Source organism: Oncorhynchus nerka, linkage group LG3 (genome assembly GCF_034236695.1).
Source record: "Oncorhynchus nerka isolate Pitt River linkage group LG3, Oner_Uvic_2.0, whole genome shotgun sequence".
Classification (NCBI taxonomy): Eukaryota; Metazoa; Chordata; class Actinopteri; order Salmoniformes; family Salmonidae; genus Oncorhynchus; species Oncorhynchus nerka.
The window spans coordinates 63,636,323-63,650,275 of NC_088398.1; the positions used below are offsets into that span (position 1 = coordinate 63,636,323).

Below are 13,953 nucleotides of genomic sequence, written 5' to 3' on the forward strand. Positions count from 1 at the left end.
TTTCCTGTTTGAAATTTCATCTTGGTTTCGCCTGTAGCATCAGTTCTGTGGCACTCACAGATAATATCTTTGCAGATTTGGAAACGTCAGAGTGTTTTCTTTCCAAAGCTGTAAATTATATGCATAGTCGAGCATCTTTTCGTGATGAAATATCTTGTTTAAAACGGGAACGTTTTTTTATCCAAAAATTAAAAGAGCGCCCCCTATATCGAAGAAGTTAAATGATCTGCCGAAATTGTTGCAACCCCTATTACTAGCCTGTTCAACCTCTCTTTTGTATCGTCTGAGATTCCCAAAGATTGGAAAGCTGCCGCGGTCATCCCCCTCTTCAAAGGGGGGGACACTCTTGACCCAAACTGCTACAGACCTATATCTATCCTACCCTGCATCTCTAAGGTCTTCGAAAGCCAAGTTAACAAACAGATTACTGACCATTTTGAATCACATCGTACCTTCTCCGCTATGCAATCTGGTTTCCGAGCTCAGCCACGCTCAAGGTCCTTAACGATATCATAACCGCCATTGATAAGAGACATTACTGTGCAGCTGTATTCATCGACCTGTTCAAGGCGTTCGACTCTGTCAATCACCACATTCTTATTGGCAGACTCAACAGCCTTGGTTTCTCAAATGATTGCCTCGCCTGGTTCACCAACTACTTCTCTGATAGAGCTCAGTGTGACAAATTCAAGGGCCTGTTGTCCGGACCTCTGGCAGTCTCTATGGGGGTGCCTACAGGGTTCAATTCTCGGGCGGACTCTCTTCTCTGTATACATCAATGATGTCGCTCTTATTGCTGGTGATTCTCTAATCCACCTCTACGCAGACGACACCATTCTGTCTACTTCTGGAACCTCTTTATACATTGTGTTAACTAACCTCCAGGTGAGCTTCAATGCCATACAACTCTCCTTCCGTGGCCTCCAACTGCTCTTAAACACAAATAAAACTAAATGCATGCTATTCAACCGATCATTGCCCGCACCTGCCCACCCATCCAGCATCACTACTTAGAATACGTGGATAACTACAAATACCTAGGTGTCTGGCTAGACTGTAAACTCTCCTTCTAGAATCACATTAAGCATCTCCAATCAAAAATTAAATCTAGAATCGGCTTCCTATTTCGCAACAAAGCTTCCTTCAATCATGCTGCCAAACATACCCTCGTAAGACTGACCATCCTACCGATCCTTGACTTTGGCGTAGTCATCTATAAAATAGCCTCCAACACTCTACTCAGCAAACTGGATGTAGTCTATCCTACCATCCGTTTTGTCACCAAAGCCCCACATACTACCCACCACTGCGACCTGTACGCTCTCGTTGGCTGGCCCTCGCTTCATACTCGTCGCCAAACCCACTGGCTACAGGTTATCTACAAGTCTCTGCTAGGTAAAGTCCCGCCCTATGTCAGCTTGCTGGTTACCGTAGCACACACTCCAGCAGGTATATGTCACTGGTCACCCCCAAAGCCAATTCCTACTTTGGTCGCCTTTCCTTCCAGTTCTCTGCTGCCACTGACTGGAACGAACTGCAAAAATCACTGAAGTGGAGATTCCCATCTCCCTCACTAGCTTTAAGAACCAGCTGTCAGAGCAGCTCACAGATCACTGCACTTGTTCATAGCCCATCTGTATAAAGCCCATCTATCTACCTCATTCCCATACTGTATTTATTTATTTAGCTCCTTTTGCACCACAGTATCTCTACTTGCACATCCAACTTTGGCACATCTACCATTCCAGTGTTTAATTGCCATATTGTAATTACTTCGCCACCATGGCCTATTTATTGCCTTAATAACTCCCTTATTTGACCTTATTTGCACTCAGTACATCTTTTTTTCTACTGTATTATTGACTGTATGTTTTGTTCATTCCATGTGTAACTCTGTGTTGTTGTATGTGTCGAACTGCTATGCTTTATCTTGGCCACGTCGCAGTTGCAAATGAGAACTTGTCCTCAACTAGCCTACCTGGTTAAATAAAGGTGAAAAAAACAATAACAAAAAAACTCTCCTTCCAGACTCACATCAAACATCTCCAATCCAAAGTTAAATCTAGAATTGGCTTCCTATTTCGCAACAAAGCATCCTTCACTCATGCTGCCAAACATACCATCATAAAACTGACCATCCTACCGATCCTCGACTTCGGCGATGTCATTTACAAAATACCCTCCAATACCCTACTAAATTGGATGCAGTCTATCACAATGCCATCCGTTTTGTCACCAAAGCCCCATATACTACCCACCACTGTGACCTGTACGCTCTCGTTGGCTGGCCCTCGCTTCATACTCGTCGCCAAACCCACTGGCTCCAGGTCATCTATAAGACCCTGCTAGGTAAAGTCCCCCCTTATCTCAGCTCGCTGGTCACCATAGCAACACCCACCTGTAGCACGCGCTCCAGCAGGTTTATCTCTCTGGTCACCCCCAAAACCAATTCCTCCTTTGGCCGCCTCTCCTTCCAGTTCTCTGCTGCCAATGACTGGAATGAACTACTAAAATCTCTGAAACTGGAAACACTTATCTCCCTCACTAGCTTTAAGCACCAGCTGTCAGAGCAGCTCACAGATTACTGCACCTGTACATAGCCCATCTATAATTTAGCCCAAACAACTACCTCTTCCCCTACTGTATTTATTTATTTATTTTGCTCCTTTGCACCCCAATATTTCTATTGCTACTTTTCACATTTTTCCACTGCAAATCTACCATTCCAGTGTTTTACTTGTTATATTGTATTTACTTTGCCACCATGGCCTTTTTTTGCCTTTACCTCCCTTATCTCACCTCATTTGCTCACATTGTATATTGACTTATTTTCTATTGTATTATTGACTGTATTTTTGTTTTACTCCATGTGTAACTCTGTGTTGTTGTATGTGTCGAACTGCTTTGCTTTATCTTGGCTAGGTCTCAATTGTTGATGAGAACTTGTTCTCAACTTGCCTACCTGGTTACATAAAGGTGAAAAAAAACTGAAAAAAAAAACAAAAAAACACATTACCATTCAAAAGTTTGGGGTCACTTAGAAATGTCTATGTTTTTGAAAGAAAAACACATTTTCTGTCCATTAAAACAACATCAAATTGATCAGAAATACAGTGTAGACATTGTTAATGTTGTAAATGACTATTGTAGCTGGAAACAGCGGATTTTTTAATGGAATTTCTACATAGGCGTACAGAGGCCCATTATCTCCAACCATCACTCCTGTGTTCCAATAGCATCTTGTGCTAGCTAATCCAAGTTTATCATTTTAAAAGGCTAATTGATCATTAGAAAACTTTTGCAATTATGTTAGCACAGCTGAAAACTGTTATTCTGATTAAAGAATCAACAAAACTGTCCTTCTTTAGATTAGTTGAGTATCTGGAGCTTTAGCATTTGTGGGTTCAATTACAGGCTCAAAATGGCCAGAAACAATTAACTTTTTTCTAAAACTCGTCAGTCTATTCTTGATCTGAGAAATTAATGCTATTCCATGCGAGAAATTGCCAAGAAACTGAAAAGCTCGTACAACACTGTGTACTACTTCCTTCACAGAACAGAAAGAGGAGTGGGAGGCCCCGTGCACAACTGAGCAAGAGGACAAGTACATTAGAGTGTCTAGTTTGAGAAACAGACGCCTCACAAGTCCTCAACTGGCTGCTTCATTAAATAGTACCCGCAAAACACCAGTCTCAACATCAACAGTGAAGAGGCAACTCCAGGATGCTGGACTTCTAGGCAGAATTGCAAAGAAAAAGCCATATCTCAGACTGGCCAAAAAAAAAAAATATTAAGATGGGCAAAAGAACACAGACACTGGACAGAGGAAGTGTCATGGCTGTCGAAAGAAGAGGACCAAGGTGCAGCGTGGTGAGCGTACATATTCCTTTATTTATATGACGCCGACAAAAACAATAAACAATCCAAAATAGTGCCAACAAACAAAGACAACTACCCACAAAGACAGGTGGGAAAAAGGGCTGCCTAAGTATGGTTCCCAATCAGAGACAACGATAGACAGCTGTCCCTGATTGAGAACCATACCCGGCCAAAACAAAGAAATACAAAACATAGAAAAATGAACATAGAATGCCCACCCAAATCACACCCTGACCAAACCAAAATAGAGACATAAAAAGCTCTCTAAGGTCAAGGTGTGACAGGAAAATTGGAAAAAAGTGTTATGGACAGACAAACCTAAGTTTGAGGTGTTTGGATCACAAAGAAGAACATTCGTGAGACACAGAAAAAATTAAAAGATGCTGTAGGAGTGCTTGACGCCATCTGTCAAGCATTGTGGAGGCAATGTGATGGTCTGGGGGTGTTTTGGTGATGGTAAAGTGGGAGATTTGTACAGGGTAAAAGGGATCTTGAAAAGGGAAGGCTATCACTCCATTTTGCAACACCATGCCATACCCTATGAACGGCACTTAATTGGAGACAATTTCTACAACAGGATAATGACCCAAAGCACAGCTTCAAACTATGCAAAAACTATTTAAGGAAGAAGCAATCAGCTGGTATTCTGTTTTTAATGGAGTGTCCAGCACAGTCACCGGATCTCAACCCTATTGAGTTGTTGTAGGAGCAGCTTGACCGTATGGTACATAAGAAGTGCCAATCATGCCAAACCAACTTGTGCGAGGTGCTTCATGAAGCATGGGGTGAAATCTCTTCAGAATACCACAACAAATTGACGACTAGAATGCCAAAGGTCTGCAGGGCTGTAATTGCTGCAAATGGAGGATTCTTTGACGAAGCAAAGTTTGAAGGACACAATTATTATATCAGTGAAAAATCATTATTTATAACCTTGTCAACATCTTGACTATATTTCCTATTCATTTTGCAACTCATTTCATTTAAGTTTTCATGAAAAACAAGGACATTTCTAAGTGACCCCAAACTTTTGAACGGTAGTGTAATGTACGCCTAAAGGTCTGGAGGTTTGGAGGGCTGAGGCTAAGGGCCAGGACAGGGAGTAAAGGAAAGTCATACTGTTGCTGCTACTGTAGCTGTCTGACCAAGCAGGATGTCCAATGGAAGAACAAACAGCAGTGTGGAGTTAGAGAGTGTGTCAACCTCCTGCTAGGAGCCTCAGGCTGGGCTATACTATGTATGTTTCCTCTTTAAACCTGGACTGACGTACTTATACTCTCATTTTACATTGATTTAGTCACCGGTTTTCAATATCTGTACTGACACACACAAGCACATACGTTTGAGATCTCTATCCTTGCAGTCACGGTGACACAAAACAAGTGTGAAATCTATCCACTGACAGAAAAGCTTGAAATTTTACTTTAAAGTTACTCACACAGAGTAAGAATTGACACAACGAGTGCGCTGGGAGTTGGGAAGCTCAAGTTCAGGGAGTGCATAATTGAATAAACAAATTAACGAAACACGAACAACACACAGACAGGAAACTGAAACAGAAATAATGATGCATGGGGAAGGAACCAATGGGAGTGACATATTCTGACATATTCTGAGTAGGTAATCAAGGAAGTGATGGAGTCCAGGTGAGTCTAATGACGCGCAGGTGCGTTTAACGATGGTAAACAGGTGTGCCATAACGAGCAGCCTGGTGACCTAGAGGCTGGAGAGGGAGCACACATGACAGTACTACCTTTACCACTAGACTGTGTCCAACACATGACAGTACTAACCCTACCACTAGACTGTGTCCAACACATGACAGTACTAACCCTACCACTAGACTGTGTCCAACACATGACAGTACTAACCCTACCACTAGACTGTGTCCAACACATGACAGTACTACCTTTACCACTTGTAACACACAGTAGACTGTGTCCAACACATGACAGTACTAACCCTACCACTAGACTGTGTCCAACACATGACAGTACTAACCCTACCACTAGACTGTGTCCAACACATGACAGTACTAACCCTACCACTAGACTGTGTCCAACACATGACAGTACTAACCCTACCACTAGACTGTGTCCAACACATGACAGTACTAACCCTACCACTAGACTTGTGTCCAACACATGACAGTACTAACCCTACCACTAGACTGTGTCCAACACATGACAGTACTAGCCCTACCACTAGACTGTGTCCAACACATGACAGTACTAGCCCTACCACTAGACTGTGTCCAACACATGACAGTACTACCTTTACCACTAGACTGTGTCCAACACATGACAGTACTAGCCCTACCACTAGACTGTGTCCAACACATGACAGTACTAACCCTACCACTAGACTGTGTCCAACACATGACAGTACTAACCCTACCACTAGACTGTGTCCAACACATGACAGTACTAACCCTACCACTAGACTGTGTCCAACACATGACAGTACTACCTTTACCACTAGACTGTGTCCAACACATGACAGTACTAACCCTACCACTAGACTTGTGTCCAACACATGACAGTACTAACCCTACCACTAGACTGTGTCCAACACATGACAGTACTAGCCCTACCACTAGACTGTGTCCAACACATGACAGTACTAGCCCTACCACTAGACTGTGTCCAACACATGACAGTACTACCTTTACCACTAGACTGTGTCCAACACATGACAGTACTAGCCCTACCACTAGACTGTGTCCAACACATGACAGTACTAACCCTACCACTAGACTGTGTCCAACACATGACAGTACCACTAGACTGTGTCCAACACATGACAGTACTAACACCACTAGACTGTGTCCAACACATGAGAGTACTAACCCTACCACTAGACTGTGTCCAACACATGACAGTACTAACCCTACCACTAGACTGTGTCCAACACATGACAGTACGAACCCTACCACTAGACTGTGTCCAACACATGACAGTACTAACCCTACCACTAGACTGTGTCCAACACATGACAGTACTAACCCTACCACTAGACTGTGTCCAACACATGACAGTACTAACCCTACCACTAGACTGTGTCCAACACATGACAGTACTAACCCTACCACTAGACTGTGTCAAAAACATGCTAGTCCTGAAATTATTCAATATGTCACGAGTGGCCCCAGATGTATTGTAAGGTTAATAATAAACAAGAATAAGTCATCACGTCTATAATACTCTCTGAATTACGGTCGATTTTGGACACATTGTTGTTGGAACACACTCAATCTGGTTGTTTCCCGATCTTTCTCAATCCGTGTCAAATGTGTGTTTGTTTCTGGTGAGGCTTGGGCCTGTTGAGGTTCACTGGGAAAAAATCCAAAGCATTTCCTACGGATTCCTGAGGACGAGTGTGTTTTGACAAACCCACCTCTTTAAACACTCCTCTCTGTCTTCACACACTTGCGCAAACTCACACGGACACGCACACGCGCACACACACACACACACACACACACACACACACACACGTACGTACACGGAGACACTCTTGCTCTCTCTAGCACACACTCTCTCTCACACACAACACACACTTCTTTCTGTTTGTTTGTATATGTGGCCCAATGGCTCCAAAGCCTCTGAAGGGGGAAAATGTGAGATTTTGACATTCCCCTCGTCGGTCGCGGTCTCACAAGGAGCCAAGTCAAAGTGGGCTGGCGTGGGTCTGGTCTCTAATGGCACTGGGCAGTCTGGAACACTCCCCTTCCCTCCGCTCTCCTCCGCTCCCCACCGCGCTCCTCCGGCTCCCCTCCGCTCTCCTCCGCTCCCAGATTTTCCCCCACTTCACTTCCGCTCCCTTCTCCATCACTCCACGGTTATCATTTAGATGTTTGTGGCTCCTACAGACATGTTAGTCTCTGAGTAGCTTGAGTAAATGTTTGTCAAATGTTTACCTCGGAAAAAGCCCCCCTACTTCTTCACCAATGACAACAGGTTCTGGATTAATGATTGAGTTTCTAGATCTTATCTCAGTGAGTTTGATTGGCAGCCCCCATGATAGACAGAACCAGGCTAAATACAGGGAGGGACAGAAGGAGAGCGAGAGAGAAGACAGTTTAGCCCTATTCCCTTGATGGAGTTCTGTTGTGTTAGACTAGCCTGTGAAATTCAAAGCCATTCTCTGTCAGTCCATTCACTCCCGTAGCCCTCTGAACAGAGGTGTATAAAACAGGCTGACATATTGTGAAAACCATGACACAGTCTACCCGGGAAACTACCTGTGAAATAACCTACAGTATAAATTGTAGTCTGAGCCCTGATCTGGGAACAGTCATTAACTTGTGTGACTGTGTAACAAGGTCTATGATCTGTTTCCAGGTCTGTGAGCTGGTACGGTTACTGATTGAGAACTGCAGGAAGGTCCTGGGAGATGATGTCACCTCTCTGTTTGGTGCATTCCCTCAGAAGACCAACAGCAGCGACCATGGATCAGGTAAACAAAGTCTCCATTTATTTACTGAAGAAATAACATCTAAATCCAAATGATGTTGTACAGTGCTCTAAACAAATGCTGTTCGTTTTGGTGGCAGAAAACTTGATGAGATAAAGTTGGATAGGAACAGAAAAGACAGGGAGAAAAGAGATGCCTCCTAGAGGTGGAGTGAGGAAGACAGAGGTCACAAACCAAGCAGAACTGAAACAGGTGGTTTAATTTGACACAGCTCTTCACAAGGGTCAAAAAAGTCACGAGTGTGTGTGTATGTGTGTCGACAGCAAGACAGTGGTTCTGTGTATTGGAGCCCTTATCATCGTTAAAAAGCATATTAACCCTGACTAGCTGCAGTGTGTGTGTGTGTGTGTGTGTCCGAGTTGAGTGTTTTCTCAGACGTGGCCTCTCCATAAGCCTGTGTCTCGGTGAGGTTTGCTGATTGGGGTCAATATGCTGACCTCAGTCACTTCAGTGATTAGTACACTCTCAGTGACTCATTAACACACCAGCCAATTTCCTCCTTCTCCCCTAAACCAACCTCTTTGAATGGCAGCTGTATGCTAGGGACCATTACAGTACTTTATGCTTAGTTTTCAAATCCTGTGTCTATCTAACGAAATGGAGGTTTGTTCAAACTCAAACTCCCCCTTCTCTCTTTCCCTCTCTCTCTCCCTCCATAGATGTGTCATCTTTCCAGATGAATGACTCATCCTACGACAGCCTGGAGAACGAGTTAAACGAAGACCCAGAGTCGCCCTTCCAGGAGTCCCTCCCTCTAAGAGACAAGGCCATGCCAGACAGCCACAGCAGAGACTCTGTCATCACGCTGAGTGACTGTGACCCAGACCCTGACCCTGACACTGAGGCTGACCTCCTACATTTCCCTCCACTGCCCAGACCCAGGAAGTTCACCTCCGCCGTACGCCAACCACAGCCACGTCAGTCCTTTGTCCAATCACATGGCCCTCGGAGGTTACGACGCAGCTCGGAGCCCGCCCTTGGACACACCCCCGGAGCTCTGATTGTCCAATCAGATAAGCATAGTTTGGCATCACGTAAAGCGAGCTACGATGCGGCGATGGAGGGAGAGGAAGAAGAGGAGGAGGAAGGGGAAGATGAAGTGTTTCTGAAGCAGGGGCTCAGGGCTCTGCAGCTGAAAGACATTGTAGTCACAGGTGGAGAAAGAGGAGGGGTTGGAACTCTAGAGCGGAGGACGCTGAAGCACGCCCCGCCCCCTCCTTTACGATTGGATGCAAGCTGCTCCAGCCTGTCGTCCCCAGCGACCTCCCCCACAGGCTCTTCCCTCAGCTCCCTAGACTCTGCCTTCTCCCAGTATTCCACAGACTATGTCACCAGCACCGGCTTCCATTTGGCTGAGCCTTCCCCCCACTCCCCACTCTCACCCCGCTTCCCCCTCTCACACCTCTTCCCCCTCTCACCCCGATTACCCCGCTCCCCCAGGGCTCACCCCCCAAGAGAGACACAGTGGACTGGATCCAAAGCCACCCCCCCCACTCCTCCCGGACCCCGTCCACCCACCACGGCCTGCATCCCAACACTTGGTTCAAGAGGGACCGACGGCTGTCGCTTCGGCAACCTGACAACGGACACCTGGAGGAGGAAGTGGGGGAGGGGGAAGGGGTTAGCCTCCCAAAATCCCCAGAGGTTAAAGGTGTAGAGGTGACCACCAAGAGGAGGTCCAGTAGCCCTCCATCCTACCAGCAGGCTATCCTACAGCTACAGGGGAGTAGGTCTCCCTTCTACAGAGGCACAGAGAAACCCCTCACCGTAAGGGAGCTACGGCTGCTGCACGACCAGTCCTGCAAAGTCACCCACAGACCCCCCACAGGAAGTGACGTCACCCAGCAGCCCACTGGAATAGGAAGTGAGGTCACTCAGTCCCCCCAGGGTGTGTTCTATGGACAGAGTAGCTCAACACTTACCCTCCAGAGGCATAAGTCTCATTCCCTCACCCCGGCCATGGAGGCCAGCCGCAAGGTCCTCACCATGCCTCGCAGAGCCTCCGAGCCCTCATGCCTGACAGATGCAGCCTCTAGCCTTACCCTTGAGAGGCCCAGGGTCAAGTCCCAGACCCACAGGGTCAAAGATCAGCAGCTCCCTGAGAGCGGACTTAGAGTCTCTGACGTGGAGCCACAGCGGAACGGAGCAGGCCCAAACTCAGAGCCAGGGATCTGCCTATCACCCTCCACTACGCGGGCAGTGAGGGACTACTTTTCCTCGCAGGGGCGGGTGGATGCAGACGCATGCCTGGGTAGGAGTCAAGAGGTGGCTCTGGCCCTCGTCCAGGGGAAGAGGGAGTGGCAGAGCAGGAAGTGTAGTGACCCGTGTGTTGACGACTTTGACCAAATGTTCTTTGCTGAAGAGTCCTACGTTTAATACATCCAAGAGGATTTTAAGAATGTCTGGGTTTGTTTTATATGGCTGGTCAATGTTGTTTATAGCTTATCGTTTGTATGTTTATATGGTATTGTTGTTGGTGTTTATATTGTCATATATGTACAGTTATTTTCCCCTGGTCATAGTAGATGTTTGGTTGTGCTTGAGCTCTGTTTCTGCATGTCTGTTGTTCAACAACAGGTAGAGCTCTATATTTATGTTCATATGATGCTTTGTTATAGTGTTGTACGACCTGAAAGAAATCATATGTGTATTTTTGTACATGATGCCAATCCTGCTGCTGTCCTATAGAGTATATTTGCTACAGAACACACCGTTTGTATATCTGATGTCTAATGCTTATGAAAATTAATTAAAACTATTATAACAAAATGTTGCTCTTGTGAAAGTATCTTTATGTATCAACGGGAGTATTAATTTCTCTTTATTAAAAAGGCAACATTTTTTAAATTGTTCTTCTGTTATTTTGTGCCTTCTTTTTGACGTTATGGGTCTCCATGACTTGGGTTCTGGACTACGACTCTGCAGGACTGACAAAGTAGGACAAGCTGTACTATACTAAAAGCACAGTGCTGTATTAGTGATAAAATGTCAACTCTTTACACCTGTTTAGCATGAATCATCAGACTCATAGTGTGATGTAAGCATAATATTGCCATGAATAATTCATCTGTATGGTCTCTGGTGGCTGAGTGATGTAGGTCTGGGTCTAGGAGGATAGACAGGTCTGGAAGTGATAGAGTCAGCCAGAGTCTCTCTCTCACACACCAGACAGGGAGACATGAGCACGGACAATTATGTAATGGAAGCAGAGCCATGAAGCCCACGGGTTTGGCCCGCCTTCCTGGACCTGCCTCAAAGTATAATATCTGCTCAAAATGTGTGTGTACAAGTTGTGTAGGGCTGGATGCTGTTGTACGTGAATCACTGGAGCATGACTCCATCAGTAATAAGTGTTACGTCTCTAGTCTAAAAGGTACTATATGCTGGCCCACATGGGTCATGTTAACATGCACTGTGGAGTTCTAAGGTCAGGGGTCTAGCTGGATGTTGAAGTGATTCTGCCTGTTTATGTCTAATTGTCGCACCTCTACAGAGGTGAGAAGCTTAGTGGGAAAGCAGCACAAGTAGGAATGGTTGGTTTAGCGAGGGAGCTTGATGGAGTCATTAGTAGTTATAAGTTATAATAACTAGGGTGGACAGGAAAGACTCCTGGCCCTCACAGAACATGCTTCATTAGAATTCACTGTGTAACCCCCTCACCACAAGGCTTGGATAAATCACCTTGGGAATAATGGTGAAAATGACATCTCTGTAAATTAACTTGTATGATAAGTGAGGGGAAAAACAAGAGGCTAGAGATATTACTAAAAATATAGACACTGAATGTAAAAGACATTAGGAACACCTTTCCATGATAGACTGACCAGGTGAATCCAGGTGAAAGCTATGATCCCTTATTGATGGCACTTGTTAGATCCACTTCAATCAGTCTAGATGAAAGGGAAGAGACAGGTTAAAGAAGGATTTTTAAGCGTTGAGACAATTGAGACATGGTTTGTGTATGTGTACAATACAGAGAGCGAATGGGTAAGACTAAATATGATGGGTAAGACTAAATATTTCAGTGCCTTTGAATGGGGTATGGTAGTAGGTTTGAGTGTGTCAAGAACTGCAACACTGCTGGGTTTTTCACACTCAACAGTTTCTCGTATGTATCAAGAATGGTCCACCACCCAAAGGACATGCAGCCAACCTGATACAACTGTGGAACGCTTTCAAGTCCATACCCCGGCGAATTGATGCTGTTCTGAGGGCAAAAGGGGGAGCAACCCAATATTAGGAAGTTGTTCCTAATGTTTTGTACACTAAGTGTATACAGGCTTTGAATACCTTTTTCAGGATGTTATCCAATGAAATAAGAAAAAATGCAGCATGACTGAATGAAATAACCACCCAAGGAATACATAACATATATATAGTACAAGTCAAAAGTTTGGACACACCTACTCATTCAAGGGTCTATCTTTGTTTTCACTATTTTCTACATTGTAGAAATGTAGTAAATACAACAAAACTATGATATAACACATACGGAATCATGTAGTAGAAACTTTAAAAGTTCTTGAAATTTGACTGACTGATCCTCATGTCTTAAAGTAATGATGGACTGTCGATTCTCTTTGCTTATTTAAGCTGTTCTTGCCATAATACAGACTTTGTCTTTTACCAAATATGGATATCTGTATACCACCCCTACCTGTTCAAACACAATTGATTGGCTCAAACGCATTAAGAAGGAAATACAATCCACAAATGAACTTTTAACAAGGCACACCTGTTCATTGAAATGCATTCCAGGTGACTACCTCATGAAGCTTGTTTAGAGAATGCCTAGAGTGTGCAAAGCTGTCATTAGGTAAAGGGTGGCTACTTTGAAGAATCTCAAATATAAAATAGAGAGAATAAAGTACGGCACACGTCAAAAGATTGATTGATGGCCCTATGTCCGGATGACGTGTGCATGCCCATGTTTAGGCATCCTGTCAGGACATCCTGGCTGGACTTATCATGTGCTTATGCCCATATATGGGCTTCCTGTTCCTGTTCTCACGCGTTAGAGGGTGTGCTAATTTATGCATATATTGCATCTATTCCTTTGAAGTTGTCATGATGATTCATGTCTAGGGACCTATTTGAACTGGGGGGATGTGTTTGAACATTTCAAAGAGTATGGCCCCCCCACCCCCTGTTTTATTGACCTTAGGGCTGTTGTCTATGAAACAGGAATGTCCGGGGGTATTGGCTGTGGCAGATGCATTATAAATAAAGCCCAGAACAAGACATGCGGCCCCAGAACACTAAACAAGATTTTAAAAATAAAACCCAGAACATTAAACAGAAAATTATGTCTCCTAGGCCGATTCCCGGGGTGCTATGTGTCTCTTGTCATGAACCCAATGACAAAAGCCTCGAGAAAGTTTTGTATGAGACCCCAGAATGTTTTAAAGGAGTTTTGGGTACGAGTGAGGGCCATAGGTCTTACATATTCCAACCTGAGGAATCTACGGTTAAAATATTCACAGACAGCGGCCCCAAACCCCTATCAGGCAAAACCCGGGAGTTTTTCTCATGCGCTGCGGATGAGAGAATGGCTTAAGATAAGGCTAGCACTCTGTCAAATTGAACAGGCCCTGAGCG

General features: G+C 44.7%; 1 protein-coding gene across 1 annotated transcript in view; it reads left to right on the top strand.

Annotated features, from left to right (window-relative positions):
* The window catches only part of LOC115112363 (rho GTPase-activating protein 20-like), a 37,745-nt gene extending 26,621 nt beyond the window's left edge, over positions 1–11,124 (top strand). Inside the window, 3 exon segments of the mRNA XM_065014560.1 lie at positions 8,223–8,337; positions 9,015–9,785; positions 9,788–11,124. Of these exon segments, the coding sequence (XP_064870632.1) occupies positions 8,223–8,337; positions 9,015–9,785; positions 9,788–10,731 (1,830 nt within the window). The 3' untranslated portion in view covers positions 10,732–11,124.
* Positions 11,125–13,953: the final 2,829 nt, after the last annotated feature.